General features: G+C 47.0%; 1 protein-coding gene and 1 long non-coding RNA gene across 7 annotated transcripts in view; one reads left to right on the top strand and one right to left on the bottom strand.

The window, feature by feature from the left end:
• BSCL2 (BSCL2 lipid droplet biogenesis associated, seipin) overlaps window positions 1–20,928 on the top strand; it is a 142,558-nt gene that overhangs the window by 80,721 nt on the left and 40,909 nt on the right. For all 6 annotated transcript variants that reach the window (XM_063944976.1, XM_063944979.1, XM_063944981.1 and 3 more), the window contains 2 exons: window positions 17,873–17,996; window positions 18,179–18,251. In XM_063944976.1, the coding sequence (XP_063801046.1) occupies window positions 17,873–17,996; window positions 18,179–18,251 (197 nt within the window). The remainder of the gene's footprint in view (window positions 1–17,872; window positions 17,997–18,178; window positions 18,252–20,928) is intronic.
• The window catches only part of LOC134969198 (uncharacterized), a 56,958-nt gene continuing 53,965 nt past the window's right edge, over window positions 17,936–20,928 (bottom strand). The window contains exon 4 of the long non-coding RNA XR_010189429.1: window positions 17,936–18,014. This is a non-coding gene — a long non-coding RNA (uncharacterized LOC134969198). The remainder of the gene's footprint in view (window positions 18,015–20,928) is intronic.

The following is a 20,928-nucleotide window of genomic DNA, read 5'->3' as shown; positions in this document are numbered from 1 at the left end:
ATGGTAAGAACTTCCGTTGATAACAGTATTTCTCCTAAGTGCACAGGTTCCACAGGGATCCCACCCTAACGCACCTGATTTGAGGATCCTTTTACTCACTAACCTCTTCCCTCTTGTACGGAAGGGTGTACATGTGTGTTCTTCTCTCCTGATTAGGGCTCTACATGATGCTCCTGCCTTGAGCCTTGGAAAACAACTGATTTGCCTGAGCCAGGAGGCGGGGTTATATGGACGGGCCAGTTGCATGCTGGGAGACCGAAAAGCTTTTACCGTTTGGTGCAAATCTGCTGACGCTCCATTAGATCCCAATGTATCCTGTGGAACCTGTGGACTTAGGAGAAATACTGTTATCAATGGTAAGTTCTTACCATAACGTATATTAGTGTGATATGTGTGCCTGTTGTGCACTACACAACTTTTCTATAACATCCATAAGGGATACTTAGTACAATGGGGTATAGATGGGGTCCAAAGGAGCTGGTGCACTTTAAATTCTTCAAACAGGGTGTGAGGAAATGAGGTCTGTGACAATTAATATAGCTATGCCTCATTTCCTATGTAAATTATGTCGTTTTTATACCCATATCCGTATACATTCAATTCGTCTGTTTGTTCATTCTCCAAAACATGTCCATTGCTGCTCACCCAATATTGTGTTTAAATATTAATATTGTTAATATATGCAATGGGGGAGGGACACACACCGACCTCGACCTCCTGGAGGCGCTGAGTCGGAGCCCGCTGACAGGACAACAGTCCTGGAGGTCAGTGTACCGCAGGCATTGCATTCTCGCTTACGGCCTCGCCGCACACCCCCAACACAGAGCCTGAAGTACATCGAGTGGTGAGTGTTCCCGCTAGCTGGACCCCCTGCGTCCCCCCGATTCTTGGTGCAGCACGACCACGGGGCGGGCTTACGGACTTCCTCTGGGGTGATCCCATAACCCCTCCTGCGCAGAGTGGCAGCGGCAGTGAAAATAGGTGTTATGGGCCTCTTTTACACTTATCAGGGGACTTGCCATTATAAATAACTACTGTAGTTCTGGCGCCATCTAAGGGGGCGGAGCTACCTCAGAGCAACACCAGCGGTTTCTGGCGCCATCTTTTATATTCTTGGCGCTGCAGCAAGACCGCCAGCTCCTCCAGGGAATACTCCACGGCCAGACACCGGTACAGGGGTGTAGTGAAGGGGGAGAGCCTGCTGTGGGAACCTTACTTAGGCTCCTCACACATTAACAACCATATTGCCTAACTTTCTAACTCTAAATTGTTAGTTACAGGCTGGGTGCTGGTCCCTCCATCTCTGTGTCTCTCCACACGTACTGGGCAGGCTTGCTTGTACCTGTGTGTGTGTGTGTGTGTGTGTGTGTGTGGAGGGGGGGTGGGGGGTGTTAATGTTCCCTGTCAGCATGGCAAAGAAAGCTGTGTGTATTGTATGTCACACCAGGTTTTCTCCCTCCCCTGGCTGACATGTCCAATGAGTTAACTACTGCTAGACAGGAAAGGCAGCAGTTAAAACAGTCTGTGGCTGCTCTGACTAAGGATAAGCGGGGGTTACCTGACATTCTCTCGGAGTCCGAGGAGGAGGTACTAGAGGTGGAGGAGGGGGAAAGAACTGGAATCTTCTGCTGGGGTGGAAAATTCCTCTCCGGCGCAGTGCATGGAGTCACTTTATACTTGCTATAAGGGATGTTTTGATATTCCTGGAAATGAAGCGGAGGTACAGCAATCTTTTTTCTCTGCATAGAAAAAAGTGCTGGTTACCTTTCCTGATTCTAATGAGCTGGATGATCTTTTCAGGGAACCATGGGTTTCTTATGACAAGGAATTCCAGGTGACAAAGAAATTGGTTGCCGCCTTTCCTTTTGCTCCTGAGGGGCGAAAGAACTGGGAGACTCCCCCTGCTGTAGATGCTTCGGTATCACACCTGTCAAAAAAGATAGTGCTACCAGTTCAGCGGGCTACTGCCCTAAAGGAACCTGCGGACAGGAAAATAGAAAACGCTTTGAAATCTATTTATGTTGCAGCAGGAGTCTCCCAAAAGCCTGTTATTGCGGGCTGTTGGGTGACTCACGCCATTCACACCTGAGCGGGTAACCTTCAAGAGGGCCTGACAGGTGATAAGACCCTGGCTGAAATGGTTACGCTGATTCAGCATATCCAGGAATCTGCTCATTTCCTTTTTGCGAAATAATCAAAGGCATTGGCATTATTAATGCTCTCACTTCTACCATGGCGGTTTCTGCACACAGGGCGTTGTGGCTACCATCAGTGGGTTGCGGAATCGAAAAAAGAGTGTAGAGGCTTTGCCTTTCACAGGAGATTGGCTGTTTGGAGGTGAATTAGACACATGGATTTCCCCACGTACCTTCCGTCTGCAGCACCACCGGCTAGACACACTCTTACACAGGACCTTCCTTACAGTCCTTTCGGGCCGTAAGGTTTAAGGGAAAAGCCAGAGGTTCCTCAAATGCGGCAAGAGGCTCCAAAGATAAGTCACGTAAACCTACCACCATAGAGCCTCGCCTCAGGACCAGGGTGTCCGCTCTGTCTCCTCGAAGTTCTCAGCATGACGGTGTCCCTCCACTCCTGAGGGATCTCGGGGTGTAAGCTTGTCTGAGAGTCTTAGTCCAGTTTGAAGAAGCTCCTTCCAGGATGCCTGGGTGAAAGACCTGATCTCCCGGGGCTACAAACTGGAGCTAGACAGTCCTCCGCCCTTCAGGTCCGCCTTACCACCTTCCGAGGACACGCGCCTTACATTACAGGAGGCCATTCAAAAGCTAGTTCAGACTCAAGTCATTGTTCCAGTTCCACTTCCAGCCTTTTTGTGGGACGGAAACCGGATGGTTCGGTGAGGCCCATTTTAAACCTCAAATCGTTAAACCCATATCTGCGGGTTTTCTGGTTCAAAATGGAGTCTCTGAAAGCAGTGATCTCAGGTCTGGAGGAGGCTGTACTTCTGATGAAGCTAGGTGACCGAGCCTAGGGAAACGCGTTAAGTGTTCAAGCTGCTACTACTACAAGTGCACCATTCTTTAAACGGATCCAGATATGGACTTTCAAAATCTACTATTTGAACTCTGAGGGACTTCTTTTATACAGCACCGATTGGAGAGACCCAGTGTCTGCATAAACTGCACAGCTTGCTTGCTGACAATCCTCAAACCTCTGGAAGTCTCCGTCGTCACGGGTAACACCAGCTGTATTCAATCTCTTTTCCCCAGGGAACTCTGCATATTGTTTTCTGTCCGGGATCCTTTATGGACACTTAAACGCAGCCATTACCAATTTATTCTCAGCTCCATATATGCCCTTAACTTCATGTTCATATTTGTATTTTATGCTTTTGATTTTTTTAGCATGTGATGCTTAGGTAATAAATTATATGTTATTTTATTGAAATTGATCCACAGTCATTTATTATCATTGGAGAAACATATAGCGCCAGTTCATACCTTCTTTTTAAAACATTTTCTAGGGACTGACAATCCATACTGGCAGCTGTGACAGCGCGTCTGGGTTACTTTTCTTGTTGAGGTCTTAGTCTCTCTGGACCTAAAGGACGCGTACCTCCATATGCCGATATGGCAGCCTCATCAAGCCTATCTCAGGTTTGCTCTGCTGGACGAACACTATCCGTTCCAGGCACTACCCTTCAGCCTATCCACGGCTCCACAAGTTTTCACCAAAGTGATGGCGGAAATGATGTTCCAACTTAGGATTCAAGGGGTGAACATTGTCCCCTATCTGGACAATCTTCTGATAAAAGCGAGATCAAAGGAACAACTGTTGGACAGCATTAGCCGCACGACAACACTACTCTCTCGCCACGGTTGGATTCTGAATTTACTGAAATCCCACCTCGAGCAGACTCAAAGACTCCAGTTCCTGGGGATGATCTTGGACACGGTGGTTCAGAAGATCTTCCTTCCCGCGGACAAGGCAAAGACGCTTCAGGAGTTAGTTCGAGCGGTACTGAAGCCAAGCCGGGTCTCGGTGCGTCTTTGCACACGCCTGTTGGGAAAGATGGTGGCCTCCCACGAGGCGATTCAATATGGCAGGTTCCATGCAAAGACTTTCCAATTGGATCTCCTGAAGAAATGGTCGGGTTCGCATCTGCAGATGCACCAGGTCATACGTCTCTCACCACAGGCCAGAATTTCTCTCCTGTGGTGGTTGCAGTCCTCCAACCTCCTGGAGGGTCGGGGCTTCGGGATGCAGGATTGGATTCTCTTAACCACGGACGCAAGTTTTCAAGGTTGGGGAGCTGTCACCCAAGAGGCTCAGTTTCAGGGCAGGTGGTCAAGCCACAAAGCTGTTCTTCCAATAAACATCCTGGATCTCAGAGCGATCTACAATGCTCTGCTGCAGGCGTCTCCTCTGCTTCAAGGTCGAGCCATCCAGGTTCAGTCGACCAACGCCACTGAAGTGGCATATGTCAATCGGCAGGGAGGGACGAAGAGCAGGGCTTGCATGCTAGAGGTATCCAAGATACTCCTCTGGGTAGAAAGAAATTCAAGGGCTGTATCGTCCGTATTCATTCCGGGAGTAGAGAACTGGGAGGAAGTTCACACGGCCTGCACCCAGGTGAGTGGGGTCTCCATCCACAGGTATTTCGACTGACGTTTAGCGGCATGGCGGTTGAGTGGAACATTCTAGATGAGAAGGGTATTCCGGACAAGGTTATCTCTACCATGTTTCAAGCCAGGAAGGCCACATCGAAGCACTATCATCATATCCGGAAAAGTTATGTCTCCTGGTGTAAGGTCCGGCCTTATCCTGCTGCGGATTTCAACTTGGGGGCTTTTTGCATTTCTTGCATGCTGGTGTGGACATGGGCCTGCGGTTGGGCTCCATAGAGGTGCAGATCTCGGCCTTGTCCATTTTCTTTCAGAAGAAATTGGCTGCATTACCTGAGGTCCAGACGTTCTTGCAGGGTGTCCTTCGCATCCAGCCTTCTTTTGTGCTGCCAACAGTACCCTGGGATCTTAACATGGTTTTGACCTTTCTGCAGTCCTCTTGGTTTGAACTATTGATGTCCATGGAGGGTAAGTACCTTACATGGAAGACTGTTATACTTTTGGCCTTGGCTTCGGCTAGGTTTGTTTCGGAACTTGGTGCTTTGTCCTGCAAGAGTCCTTATTTGGTCTTTCATGAGGACACAGCAGAGCCTAGATCTCGTCAGCAGTTTGTACCAAAGGTGGTTTTTGCATTTCACCTAAATCAGCCTATTGTGGTTCCGGCGGCTTCGCCTACTTCCTCGAATCCTGAGTCCTTGGATGTGGTGCGAGCCCTGAAGATCTACGTCAAGAGGACGGCTGCTGTCCGGAAATCAGATTCCCTCTTTGTGCTGTATGATGCTCAAAAGAAGGGTTGCTCTGCTTCAAAGCAGTTGATTGCTTGTTGGATTAGGCTTACTATTCAGCAGGCCTACGCTTTGGCAGCCTTACCTGTTCCACGGTCTATCAAGGCCCACTCTACTAGGTCGGTGGGTTCCAACTGGGCGGCTGCCCGTGGTGTCTCTGCTTTGCAACTATGCCGGGCCGCTACCTGGTCAGGGACAAACATGTTTGTCAAGTTCCACAGGTTTTATACCCAGGCTACGGAGGATGTCCTCTTCGGATATTTGGTACTACAGACGTCTCAGCACGTTCCCACCCATTCTGGGAGCTTTGAGACGTCTCCATCGTACTAAGTGACCCCAGTATCCCTTATGGATGTTAGAGAAAATATGATTTTAATTACCTGCCGGTAAATCCTTTTCTCGTAGTCCATAAGGGATACTGGGCGCCTCCCTCTGTGCTTCGACTTTTCTTGTTGATGTTGTTTGACTCTTCTGTTGCTGTTTCTGTTTCACCGGCTGCAACAGCCGTGTGTGTTTGTTCTGTTGTGTGCTGGTTCGTTAGTCTCACCACTCGTTGTCTTGTCATGTTTCTTCCTCTCAAGTTTGTCCATCTCCTTCGGGCACAGTTTTCCTAGACTGGGCTGTTGGGGAGTGCATAGAGGGGAAGAGCCAGCACACCCTGTTTGAAGAATTTAAAGTGCACCGGCTCCTTTGGACCCCATCTATACCCCACCGTACTAAGTGACCCCAGTATACGGACTACAAGAAAAGGATTTACTGGTAGGTAAATAAAATCCTATTTTCAAACCGTGGGTTCAGCTTGGACACTGCCACCCTTATTGCCAGTTGCACATTGATTTTTGAACAGTACTTTTTATTACAACTCAGCCGAAAACCCAGTTTCGCTGAGAAATGTTGTGGCAAATGGAACGAGGACTCGCTGTCTTTCTAGCACTTAGCATTGGATATTCATCTTTAATGGATATCCAAAACTCTTCAAGTCCGATGCTGCCAATTTTTACTTTCAAAGTCTTGTCACAGCAGAGCTCAATTAGTTTTTATTCTATAGAAGTTAATTCAGCTCCTTAGTACTCAATGGGTCTTGGATCCATACAAATTGCATCATATTCTCTGGAAAATAATTTTATAACCAGCTACGGAGGTTAGTTAGGTGCTGCTCAAAAACTGATTTAAATTCATGTGTCAAACAAACCTCATTGGATGTAACAAACTGATGCAACATGGGGAAGCAGTCGTTGTAGCCATCTTCATTTCGTTTTCTTTTCCATAGAAGCATTTTTGTTTTTTCTGCATGCTGATCCCTTCTTTGAGAGTAGAATGTGGGTGTTGCTTCCCTGCAGTTAGAGATTAAGGTGCCCTTTTATCAAGTAATATTTGCGGGTATTTCTCTTACGTCCTAGAGGATGCTGGGGACTCCGTAAGGACCATGGGGTATAGACTGGCTCCGCAGGAGACATGGGCACTATAAAGAACTTTAGAATGGGTGTGCACTGGCTCCTCCCTCTATGCCCCTCCTCCAGACCTCAGTTAGATCCTGTGCCCAGAGGAGGCTGGGTGCATTACAGGGGAGCTCTCCTGAGTTTCTCTGATTAAAAGAATTTTGTTAGGTTTTTTGTATTCAGGGAGCCCTGCTGGCAACAGGCTCCCTGCATCGAGGGACTGAGGAGAGAGAAGTAGACCTACTTAAGTGATAGGCTACTGGACACCATTAGCTCCAGAGGGATCGGAACGCAGGTCTCACCGTAGCCGTCCGTCCCAGAGCCGCGCCGCCGTCCTCCTTCAGAGCCGGAAGATAGAAGCCGGGTGAGTATTAGTAGACAGAAGACTTCACAGGCGGCAGAAGACTTCAGATCTTCACTGAGGTAACGCTGCGCGCCATTGCTCCCACACACAAACACACACTGAGGCACGGATGGGTGCAGGGCGCAGGGGAGGCGCCCTGGGCAGCAATATAAAACCTTTAGGCTGGCATTTTAGTATATATGGGCTGCGGAGGCAATATATATACAAATCCCCCGCCAGTATTGTATTTTTGAGCGGGACCGAAGCCCGCCGCTGAGGGGGCAGAGCTTGATTCCACAGCACTGACCAGCGCCATTTTCTCCACAGCACACTGCAGAGAAGCTGGTTCCCCGGACTCTCCCCTGCTGAACACGGTGACAGAGGGTTTAAAAAGAGGGGGGGCACTTAATTTGGCAGTGAGTGTATATTGAATAATATTAAAGCGCTGTGTGTCTGGGAAATTGTTTTCCAGGGTCATTGGCGCTGGGTGTGTGCCGGCATACTCTCTCTCTGTCTCTCCAAAGGGCCTAATTGGGGGACTGTCTCCAGATTAGATATTTCCCTGAGTGTGTGGGGGTGTCGGTACGCGTGTGTCGGCATGTCTGAAGCGGAAGGCTCTTTTAGGGAGGAGGTGGAGCAAATGAGTGTGGTGTCTCCGTCGGCAACGCTGACACCTGATTGGTTGGATATGTGGAATGTTTTAAATGCAACTGTGAATTTATTACATAAGAGATTGGACAAAGCGGAGTCCAGGGAAAATGCAGATAGTCAATCCTTGCCTTTCACTATATCACAGGGCCCTTCTGGGTCTCAGAAGCGCCCACTTTCCCAAGTAGCAGACACTGATACCAACACGGATTCTGACTCCAGTGTCGACTACGATGATGCGAGATTGCAGCCAAAGTTGGCAAAAGGTATTCATTATATGATTATTGCAATAAAAGATGTGTTGCATATCACTGATGACCCCTCTGTCCCTGACACGAGGGTCCACATGTTTAAAGCAAAGAAACCTGAGGTTACTTTCCCCCCTTCTCATGAGCTAAATGAGTTGTTTGAAAGGGCTTGGGAAACTACAGACAAGAAATTGCAGATTCCCAAGAGGATTCTTATGGCGTATCCTTTCCCGGCTAAGGACAGGATACGGTGGGAATCCTCCCCCAGGGTGGACAAGGCGTTAACGCGCTTATCCAAAAAGGTGGCGCTGCCGTCTCAAGATACCGCAGCCCTCAAGGATCCTGCTGATCGCAGACAGGAGACTACCTTGAAGTCGATTTATACACATACTGGTACCTTGCTCAGACCGGCGATAGCGTCGGCTTTGGTTTGTAGCGCTGTAACAGCTTGGACAGATACCTTGGCTGCTGACATTGATACCCTGGATAAGGATACCATTTTATTGACCTTGGGTCGTATTAAAGATGTTGTACTATATATGAGAGATGCTCAGGGAACGTTGGCCTACTGGGTTCAAGAGCCAACGCCATGGCGATTTCTGCTAGGCGAGCCCTGTGGACCCGCCAATGGACGGGTGATGCCGACTCGGAGGCATATGGAGGTTTTGCCTTACAAAGGTGAGGACTTATTTGGGGAAGGTCTCACGGATCTGGTTTCCACAGCTACTGCAGGTAAATCTACTTTTTTACCTTATGTTTCCTCACAGCCAAAGAAAACGCCACATTATCAGATGCAGTCCTTTCGGTCGCATAAGCCCAAAAGAGGTCGGGGATCTTCCTTTCTTGCCAGAGGTAAGGGCAGAGGGAAAAAGCTGCCAGCTACAGCTAGTTCCCAGGAACAGAAGTCCTCCCCGGCTTCTGCCTAATCCACCGCATGACGCTGGGGCTCCGCTGAGGGAGTCCGCCCCAGTGGGGGCACGTCTTCGACTTTTCAGCCACGTCTGGGTTCAATCACAGGTGTATCCCTGGGCAATAGAAATTGTATCCCAGGGTTACAAGCTGGAATTCGAAGATGTGCCTCCTCGCCGGTTTTTCAAATCGGCCCAACCAGCTTCTTCCCCAAAGCGGGAAGTAGTTTTAGATGCAATTCAAAAACTGTGTCAACAACAAGTGGTGGTCAAAGTTCCCCTGCTTCAACAGGGGACGGGGTTCTACTCAACCCTGTTTGTGGTCCCGAAACCGGACCACAAACAAGATGGAATCGCTCAGAGCGGTCATCGCCAGCCTGGAGGGGGGGGATTTTATGGTGTTTCTGGACATAAAGGATGCATACCTGCATGTCCCCATATATCCTCATTAGGCGTTCCTGAGGTTTGCTGTGCAGGATTGTCATTACCAATTTCAGACGTTGCCGTTTGGGCTATCCACGGCCCTGAGGATTTTCACCAAGGTAATGGCGGAAATGATGGTGCTCCTGCGCAAGCAGGGAGTCACAATTATCCCGTACTTGGACGATCTCCTGATAAAGGCGAGATCGAGAGAACAGTTACTGAAAAGCGTAGTACTCTCCCTGAGGGTGTTGCAGCAGCACGGCTGGATTCTCAATCTGCCAAAGTCACAGTTGGTTCCAACGACCCGATTGCTTTTCTTAGGCATGATTCTGGACACGGAACAAAAAAGGATTTTTCTTCCCCGGGAAAAAGCCCAGGTACTCCAGATCTTGGTCAGGGACCTGTTGAAGCCGAAAAGGGTGTCGGTCCATCAATGCACTCGAGTTCTGGGAAAAATGGTGGCGTCTTACAAGGCCATTCCCTTCGGCAGGTTCCATGCGAGGTCTTTTCAGTGGGACCTTCTGGACAAATGGTCCGGATTCCATCTACATATTCATCAGAAGATCAGCCTGTCCCCCAGGGCCAGGGTATCTCTCTTATGGTGGCTGCAGAGTGCTCACCTTCTAGAGGGTCGCAGGTTCGGCATTCAGGACTGGGTTCTGGTGACCACGGACGCGAGCCTCCGAGGATGGGGAGCAGTCACACAAGGAAGAAACTTTCAGGGACTATGGTCAAGCCAGGAAGCTTGTCTTCACATCAACGTACTGGAATTGAGGACCATCTACAACGGCCTCTGTCGGGCGGAGACTCTTCTTCGGGGCCTGCTTGTTCTGATTCAGTCAGACAACGTCACAGCCGTGGCTCATGTAAACCGCCAGGGCGGAACAAGAAGCAGGGTGGCGATGACGGAAGCCGCCAGGATTCTTCGCTGGGCGGAAAATCATGTAAGCGCCTTGACGGCTGTATTCATTCCGAGAGTGGACAACTGGGAAGTAGACATCCTCAGCACACACGATCTCCATCCAGGGGAGTGGGGACTTCATCAAGATGTCTTTACAGAGATTGCAAGTCAGTGGGGACTTCCTCAAATAGACATGATGGCATCACGCCTCAACAACAAGCTTCCGAGGTATTGTGCCAGGTCAAGGGACCCTCAGGCAGTGGCAGTGGACGCCCTGGTGACACTGTGGGTGTTTCAGTCGGTCTATGTGTTCCCCCCTCTTCCTCTCATCTCAAAAATATTGAGAATTATAAGACAAAGTGGAGTACAGGCAATTCTCATTGTTCCAGATTGGCCTCGAAGGGCCTGGTATCTGGATCTGCAGGACATGCTCACAGAAGATCCGTGGCCTCTTCCTCTCAGAGAGGAGCTGTTGCAACAGGGGCCCTGTCTGTTCCAAGACTTACCGCGGCTGCGTTTGACGGCATGGCGGTTGAACGCCGGATCCTAGTTGGGAAGGGCATTCCGGATGAAGTTATCCCTACTCTGATAAAGGCTAGGAAGGAGGTGACAGTGAAGCATTATCACCGTATCTGGAGGAAGTATGTCTCTTGCTGTGAAACCAAAAATGCTCCTCCGGAAGATTTCCATCTGGGCCGTTTTCTCCACTTCCTACAGACTGGAGTGAATATGGGCCTAAAATTAGGCTCCATTAAGGTTCAGATGTCGGCCCTATCCATTTTCTTTCAGAAGGAATGGCTTCTCTCCTAGAAGTACAGACTTTTGTAAAGGGAGTGCTGCACATACAGCCTCCAGTGGCACCATGGGACCTTAACGTGGTGTTGCAGTTCCTTAAGTCTCACTGGTTCGAGCCTCTTCAAAAGGTGGAAATAAAGTATCTCACTTGGAAGGTGGTCATGCTGTTGGCCTTGGCATCTGCAAGGCGAGTGTCCGAGTTGGCGGCTTTGTCACACAATAGCCCATATCTGATTTTCCATGTGGATAGAGCTGAGTTGCGGACTCGTCCTCAATTTTTGCCTTATGTGGTTTCCTCTTTTCATATGAACCAACCTATTGTGGTGCCTGTGGCTACCCGGGACTTGGAGGATTCCGAGTCCCTTGATGTGGTTAGGCCATTGAAAATTTATGTAGCCAGAACAGCTCGGGTTAGGAAAACAGAGGCACTGTTTGTCCTGTATGCAGCCAACAAGGTTGGCGCTCCTGCTTCTAAGCAGACTATTGCTCGCTGGATCTGTAACACGATTCAGCAGGCTCATTCTACGGCTGGATTGCCGTTACCTAATTTAGTAAAGGCCCATTCTACTAGGAAGGTGGGCTCTTCTGGGCGGCTGCCCGGGGCGTCTCGGCATTACAGCTTTGCCGAGCGGCGAATTGGTCGGGTTCAAACACTTTTGCTAAATTCTACAAGTTTGATACCCTGGCTGATGAGGACCTCATGTTTGCTCAATCGGTGCTGCAGAGTCATCCGCACTCTCCCGCCCGGTCTGGAGCTTTGGTATAATCCCCATGGTCCTTACGGAGTCCCCAGCATCCTCTAGGACGTAAGAGAAAATAAGATTTTAAACCTACTGGTAAATCTTTTTCTCCTAGTCCGTAGAGGATGCTGGGCGTCCGTCCCAGTGCGGACAACATTCTGCAAGACTTGTATATAGTTATTGCATATATAAGGGTTATGTTACAGTTTTCATCAGTCTGCTGTTGACTGGTTCGTATATTCCAGGTTATACGGTATGGATGGTGTGGGCTGGTATGAATCTTGCCCTTAGATTAACAAAATCCTTTCCTCGTACTGTCCGTCTCCTCTGGGCACAGTTTCTCGAACTGAGGTCTGGACGAGGGGCATAGAGGGAGGAGCCAGTGCACACCCATTCTAAAGTTCTTTATAGTGCCCATGTCTCCTGCGGAGCCTGTCTATACCCCATGGTCTTTACTGAGTCCCCAGCATCCTCTACGGACTAGGAGAAAAAGATTTACCGGTAGGTTTAAAATCTTATTTTTTCGGGGTTTAGCAGCAAATATTAAGTATCACCTGCATGTAAGAAGGTATCCCTCCATTACCGCCAGCAGCTGTATCCCACATAGATTTCTAAGGGGGAAGCGATGCTGCCCAATGTATCAATATCAGGAAAGCGAAGCATTCCCGATATTGTTCTCTGCAGCTGCCGCAATCTTCTGATTGCGGTCGCCCCTTGAAGCCTATGGGCTACGTTTTGCGGTAAGTAGATCCTGCTGGGTTCCCAGGAACTCCTACGCTGGAATTGCCCCAGCGCAGGACCCCAGAAACCTGCCAAGCACATTGCAGGGACAGGCTCCTTTCAGAGCCCCTCTCCCTGTGGGAGCTGGGTGATACGTTCATCCGAAGGGATTGCATATTGCAGTGCGATCCTGGGTGGTAAGAGCCCGTCCAGATCACATTCAATATGTGATCCTTGATAAATGAGCCCCTTTAATGCTTTCAGTTTGTCAAAGAGATAACAAAGGCATGTTAATTTGGACTAAAAAAAACAACCCGTATCCAAATAGTTACTGGCACACTCGTGTACTACTTCTACAAGATATGAGTAGAGTTCCTGGCATAATTCAAAGACACGTGAAAGTACATTGCCACGGGAGAGCCATCGCAAACTACAGTAATACAAGAAAGATGTGAACCCATATCCTCACACATTTTTCTAAAAAACCTTGCCTTCTGGGGTTTTTATGAAGTTCACGACTTTCAACACGCTTTCCATGACTGATTCAGTGGAGTACTCTGTTGCTTTGAAGCAAGGTCTTCCCTGTGGATAATGCAGTGGGTTCACCTTACATCAACTGCTTTGCTTCGTATGCGTGCCTGCAATCCTCCATAACAGCCAAATGACAGGAGCTGATTGGTACTTTATATCTCTCCACTCTATTACTCTCCAAGCCAAGGCTTAGTACATCTCCCCACAGTATAGTGCTGAGTTGTCAGTGGGGAACTTTTCCTGGTATCCTTAAGGGGCAAAAGCTGTGTCTGGTGTTCTCAAGTTTAGCTGATCTGGGTGGACTGTGGTTGGCAGTACAGTATTAAGTCTGTTGGCTAGAACTTCAGTGAAGATTTTCAGATCTACATCAAATAGTGATATAGGCTTATGGATCTTCAGAAATTTAGCCATAGCAGGTAGCAGTTCTCCCTCTAATATTAAAGATTGTTAACATGGTGGCTGAAACCACCAAATGTTTTTGATCAGTTTATATTGTGGATGTGCAGCGTCCAGACTAGAAAATGTTTTCTATAGCACTGAGCAGGTAAACCGTTGGGTCATGGAGCAGAATCTGTTTTCTCCGCTGAATGTTTGGAATTTAATGCATTAGTACCTGAGTAGGCATTACTGGGCTGTAAGAGGGCGCCTCACATAGGCAGAGGTCAGTGCATGCAATGCAGAGTCGCCTGAGGAGGCATTACTGGGCTCTAAGAGGGCGCCTCACATAGGCAGAGGTCAGTGCGGGTGATGCAGAGTCATCTGAGGAGGCATTACTAGGCAGTAAGAGGGCGCCTCACATAGGCAGAGGTCAGTGCGGGTGATGCAGAGTCATCGGCGGAGGCATTACTGGGCTGTAAGAGGGCGCCTCACATAGGCAGAGGTCAGTGCGGGTGATGCAGAGTCACCTGAGGAGGCATTACTAGGCAGTAAGAGGGCGCCTCACATAGGCAGAGGTCAGTGCGGGTGATGCAGAGTCATCTGATGAGGCATTACTGGGCTGTAAGAGGGGGCCTTACATAGGCAGAGGTCAGTGTGGGTGATGCAGGGTTTGACATAAGTGTAACTGTGACTGGAAATATTAGTGGCACAAATCTGATGCAAGTGTGCACTGATGATGATTAGGAACACCATGTTTATGGATAGTAGGAAGGCAAATGTGTACAATCCTGCATATTTGCAAGTATACACTTCTTTCTATATGTATGCTAACCTGGGAGCATTCACTCTGCTTTACGACCAATTTCTGCTTCTCTAAATTATGCGTTTTAATTGATTAATTTGATATTAGCCTTATAATTGTGATGCATATTTTGTTAAAGTTCATTTCCATTTGTGAAAGTGCTATAGCTTTGGAATAAGGCTCTCCCAGGATGCCATGCGGTGTTGGAAGAAGCGTATTTTCTAAATAGTTCAATAAAGGGAATTTGCACTAAACAGCATATTAAACCATATCTGCAGTGCACTTGTTTAGTTATTTATATCACAAGTGACATTTTGCAGATATTGAATATTATTTAGTAATTGCAAAATGCACTGTATATAGTTATATATATTCTGTATAGAAATGGGAGAGACCCATGTGTGCAGAAATACAGCCATCGTATAGTTTGGAGTCCGGGACTCTAGATCTCCCTACATCTTTGGAGCCAGTTGGCCTAAGTTGAGGTGAGGGTGACCTCATTAGCTGCAGAAGAGGTCGGACCTATTTGTGGGAGACTTTTATATGGTCCAAACATCCCCATAATTAATTCCCTATAGTAGAAAATGATCATCTTTGTGTCAGGTCTGTGTCAACACTGGAACCGGTGGTGTTGGACACTGGATTGAAACCAGTGGTATAAGTACCGAACACTGGTCTGGTACCATGGTGCTGGACTGGAACAAATGGTACTGGAGCTAGACACCGGGCTGCTACCTGGACACTGGATTGGAACCAGTGCATCTGGTACTGAACACTAGACTGGAACCAGTGGTACTTGAAATGTAGTTGGAGTGAGGTAACGCAGTAGAAGGCTCGTGGGAGACAGCACTTGGGAGCACAGAGAAACTGCAGGCTGTGAGAAACGTTGGTTGCCAGTGCTTCAGGAAGTCCCTTAATAGGGACTGCTGGTAGCGGATTGGCTATGAGCTTCAGAGAACCAAGGACTGTGTTCTCATTGGTAGTGCAATGGTCAGCTGGCCTGCAGGAAGATGGCGGCACCCTTAGTCCAGAGCTGGCGGGAGTCTCCACATGGAGGATGCTGGAGCCAGCCACACTCAGTGTGCGAGTGCCGGCTGGCGAGCCTAGAAGCAGCAGTGGGCGACGGGTGACTGAGAAGATCAGATTGGTAAGTTGCGATATCTGTGACTGGGGTCTCCGGTGCCCACTGTGAAACACTTATTTATTAAGCCAGAGCTGAGGCAAGAAAGATGTATATAGTTTAGAATGAGTGGACATTATTTGCACTATTTGCACAATTACACGAATGCTGTTACAAGTCTCTGAGTGCCGCCTCAATTCTTTCCATGTATGTTACCGGCTCCCGGTCGGGGAGGGCACCAGAGCAAGCCTAGTCCAGCATTGGACTATATGGAGTGCCGGAGCAGTTGTTCATTCTAGTTTAGAATGAGGATATGGATAGCAGCGAAGCTGTACCTAGTGTGAGTGGGGTAGGCTTTATTAAAGAGATCGGTTTTCAGAGAGAATTTAAATACTTGAAGGCTGTGGGAGAGTCTGATTTGGGCATGGTAAGAAACTCCCTAGTGGAGTTTTAGTATGGAAAAAGACCGGTATGTGGGGGCTAGTGTACGGTATCAGAGAGGAGGGGAGCGGCAGATCTGAAAGGGTAGAAGGGAGTCCAAGTGTTACTCCAAGTTATTTAGTTGAACATGAATGGTGTCCTTCAATATTGCTGAATTAGGCCTCTGACATATAATTAAAGTCCTTTTGCAGAGGCAGTATATCTCTATCTGGTCCAAAATACAAGTTGTTTAAAGGTAATGTGTGCTGTTCCATGTACCAACAAATTAATTTCTGGTGCAAGTAAACTGGATACGTCATAGAATGCTGTATTTCAAGATCCCTCTGTGGACATATTACAGCTGTAAAGGTGGCCAGTCCTGTAAATCCACAGATTACAACTTTGTGCTTCGTAAAATGCAGTATTTTGTCCCAATCCTTACATTTCTGCAAATGGATTAAATTTATATGGCGTAGGTTCAGATGGAGGGCTTGCTGACATATTGTTCCCTGTTTGTTCTGCTATGGCAATTGATCATTTTTGATCACCAAATGTGGACTTTTCAGCACAATATCCCCGAGCTTGGCCAAAGGCTCTTCTGGAGAGATCCAATACTTTCATACTATTACAATGATGCCTATTCTCCAGGACATCTGATTTTGGCACATATGTCTACCTGTGTACTTGTGTCTCCATTTCATGCACCAGTGGCTTACAACAGGAGTAAGCACTCTACACTTCTTGTCCTAAGAGCCCAATTTAACCTCTTCCAGCTTTCCATTCAACATAGGGCCTAATTGAGACCTGATAGCAGCAGCAAATTTGTTTGCTAATAGACAAAACCATGTGCACTGCAGGCGGGGCCGATATAACGTGCAGAGAGAGTTCGATTTGGGTGGGTTATTTTGTTTCTGTGCAGGGTAGATACTGGCTGCTTTATCTTTATACTGCAATTTAGATTTCAGTTTGAACACACCACACCCAAATCTAACTCTAGGCCCCTAATCTTAAGGAGGTGATTGCAATGAGTAGCTAGTAGGAATCCTGTTGTGAGGGTGCAACCTGAGGCATAGTAGTACTAGATGAGATTGGTGCTGCTATCTTGGGAAGCTTAGAGGATAAATGAATGCAGCCTTTGGTTGTGCAGTTTTTGCTATGCTGTGTCTGTTTACAGCCAGAAGTTATTTGTACCTGTTGTCTATAAAATAAGCTGCCATGCACCACAGTATTAGTGACTAGGAGACTAGATGGCGCCCGACGGAGCAGTGCAAGTGTTGCTGTGTTCAGGCGTGCACAGCGTTGGTTCTGACATTATTGTTTATGTTGTTCCGTCATTTTGATGGGCTGGTAACCAGTTGGATTATAAATTAAAGTAGATATATACGTTGAGGGACATGGTTGGAAGACCCTACCTTGGAACCACCTCAACCTATATGCTGTGGGATTTTGGATAAGGGATACTCAGCCTGTATCACAGAACTAATTGGATCAATTGTCATTATGACTACTGCCAGGTAACATGTTTAAAATATCTTGATTGGATCTGTTATAATATGTGTGCTGTCTTCCACATCTACTGTCCTATGCACTAAATACATTAGCCATCATCAGTGCATAGCACAGTGGCATTTATACATATGAATGCAGACACAAATTGCAGAAGTCTAACCATTGCCTTGTGCTAAAGCAGCGAGAGAACGTAGTTCATGTTATGTGCTGGCTGTAACCGTTACTGTATCGGGTGTAGTATGGTATGCCGGTGGCCGGGCTCCCGGCGACCAGCATACCCGCACCGGGAGCCCGACCGCCGGCATACCGACAGCGTGGCCCTCCAGGGGGGTCGTGGACCCCCATGAGGGAGAAAAAGTGTCGGCTGTCGGAATTCCGGTGCCGGTATACTGTGCGCCGGGATCCCGACAGTCTGCATAATGAAGACCACCTACTGTAGCTACAGTACATATACAAGTGAATAAATGTTTCTTTATATAGAGGTTCCAGACACCTGTATGATGTCCATTATTGGTTTATGCTGTCACTTCTGTCCAGGACCCTTCAGTTTCTCCTCATCCTTTAATATCCATGTCTTTTCAGGTATCTCTTGTACAATTTCCCAGTCATGTCTGCTGTAATTGGCATTTCCAGCAACTTCATCTTCATGAATGTCTTGGTTTTGCTGAGCTATCTGCAGTGGGGTTTTGGAAGATCTCGTTTGAGGGTGAGTCTGAGGAACAAACTGGAAGAAGCAATTGTTCACCTAACATTTGAAATTATATTGGTACATTTGAACAAATTCTTAATCCTAGAAATAATATGCTGATTAAATAATAAATGGAGAACCACAAGAAGTAGCAGGTTATTACAGGAGATGGAATGTTTACTCACACGTTTTCCCTGCAGACTAGACCCAGGAGTGGTGGCAGTGCTGATAGGGGAAGGACGGAGACACAAGGAAGGGGGTCCCCTCAACCAGGTGAGCTCACATCTGTTATATACATTAATATAAGCTTGGATTTCCATCATTTCTTATAAGCAGATTGAGTTACAGAGGATTTGGGTTTTTTTTCATACAATACACAAAATAATGGTATGTACAGCATTAGCATAATCTGTTAACTAATCTTTAATCTTTGGAATCATCACATGCTTGGTGATGTCTTCTCTACTTATGCAATCACTACCATGGGCTGTAAGAAGTCGTAATTCAATCTGCAGCTTTGTACTTTTACAGGATCTGTGATTCTTTGCCACATTAAAGTGTTGAGCAGAAGTTAGATGGTGTACCAGCGCTTGTTCCATGCAAGACAAAGTGGTCAATCCAATTACCCACAGAGACATCGGGGTGTAAGTGCGGCTGTATGCCGACTGTACCACCGACTCGTGGAGAAATCTTCAAATCGTACTCTAAAAGGGGCTGCGAGGAGTGCCAGTGCGACTTCTGTTGCTGGTTTTTCACAACCCTGGCAACTCACACCCTTTGAGATTAATTGGATTGACCCCAGAGAGGCATATAGTGCAGTACTGTACTGTAACTAAGGTCACATTCTTCTATGGTGGGTGCTGACCTTTAGCATATCTTTAACAATTCAAGCCATACAATTCCCTTTAGTCTTCACTGGAAAATAATCTGTATTATCTGTAAAATATAGCAACAAGGGAGAAAAAAGAGACTCTTTTGTGGGCGCACTCTTGTCTTAAATTAGCGTATGAAACGATAAGAACAATCTTCTAAAAATTAACTTTTATTAATACAATAGTAAAATATTCAGTGGTCAAAACAGCATCAAGATAATATTTAACAGCAATAATTGAGCTGATATTGGAAAGTATAATGCAGTACTACAGTAAATAGTAATTAAATGCCGAAAATCGCATAATAACATTCGCTGCCGATGTCCCAGGTATAGAAAAATGTATTAGCCCAATCAATAAACGTATCAAATAAGGCACATAAGTGCGCTAGCTAAATGCTAGTGTAATTGAAGTGCCTGATGATGTAATAAACCCAGCTATCGTAGGAAAAGACAGAAAAAGAAAAAAGGTGTAGGGAATGAGATAACAGTGTGAATCTGCTGTCAGTGTTAGACTCTGAGCGTTATAAGCCAATCTCTTCTCTACTAAACTGAGTATTCTTCAAGGGTCGCCCACTTGAGTACTGGCCCAGCCCGACACTGATTAGCTTCCAAGATCGGACGGTTTTTGGGCGTTACCAGTGTGGTATGATAGTAGAGACAACAGGAGAATCCGATGCTACTGGAATCACTGATGAGAGTTCACGAACTACATAGTAATAAGGAGTGTCAGAGATAAGATGGATCTGCTGCCAGTGTTAGACAGGGATCGACCCTGAATCAGTGGTGAGAGTCCATGAAAAAATAGAAAAAGAAATGAAACAGACAAAAGCAAACGGGACTTCTAGGTGCCTAGTGGAAAAAAATCCCTCTAATCCAATAGCCGAAAAAGAAACTAATGTTAGAATGGTCCGAGACGATTCGTTCTGGGGCTAGATATAAAGTTCAGCAAATATTGAACATTCATCTGCGCCATACATTAACAAGGGAAAAATTTATCTAGGTAAAGCACTAGAATACAGTATACTAGAAGCCTATGATATTGTGTGCGGAGAGATTGCAACACTTATGATACTAGTGTTGCATAAGCTGTTAATATTTAAGCATTGTAGCAGATACCAAGAATGTCACTGGAGAACTGGTATCAAACAGATATGGATGAATAGGTAAATAAATATCTGATTGGTTAAATATATCCTAGATTCACAAGTGAACAAATAAACAGATGAATGTGCACAGACAACAGATTTCCTTATTATTGCAGTTGTAATAAGTACATAAAGCACATATTATTAAATATTAAATGCATGAACATGTATGAAAGAACAAGAGTTATTTATGGAACGCTGACAAAACAGTTGCATAGGTGCTAATAATAAATGAAAAAGATTAAATTACAGTATAATAACTGGATCGGCAGTATGATAATGTAAAAGAACAAGGGGGGAGGGGGGTGGGGGGGGGAGAGAAAATGGCAATGGGACACTGATATTACCGTGGCAAGGTGCGAGAGCTGCTGACCGGTAAAGGCGGTTTTAATTCCCGTCGTGACCCGTCCGTGGGTGCGGTGAAATTGTCTCGAGCACTGAGACACTGTCCATGCAGGGCCGTGCGTGGCCGCCCGGCAAGGTGCAGGCACTGTGGAGCTTGTTAGCAGACGTCTGCAGTATTGTCCGTGAGCCCGGACAGGCGCCGGAGTCCCGTGAGGAAAAGAAGTCAGTCCAGGAAGAGGTCACCTGAAAACGGACCCGAAGAGGCGTCGGACAGCAATGGGTGTGTGACGCCGGGAGCGGAGAAGCTGGGTTTGAAGATATGTCGGGCAACGGAAAACCGAGGACGGCAGTCGAAAGTAGGAGAGGGAAGACGCGTTTCACCCGTGACCGGGCTTGATCACTTCCTGTCTCGGGCTATTGAACCCTGCTGATATAAATACTGGCTGGGCTGACGGATGTCCAATCAAGGAGTTGATATGTCACTGCACAGCTGAATCCTTAGTTATAACGAAGCCAGAGTCGGACTTAGCAGGGAAGCCCAGGTTGTTATAAAAAGTCATGCAAAAAGAAAAAATAAATGAATGAA

The sequence above is a fragment of the Pseudophryne corroboree genome, chromosome 11 (genome assembly GCF_028390025.1).
Source record: "Pseudophryne corroboree isolate aPseCor3 chromosome 11, aPseCor3.hap2, whole genome shotgun sequence".
NCBI classification, from domain to species: Eukaryota; Metazoa; Chordata; class Amphibia; order Anura; family Myobatrachidae; genus Pseudophryne; species Pseudophryne corroboree.
This window is presented reverse-complemented; position numbering and strand designations above follow the sequence as displayed.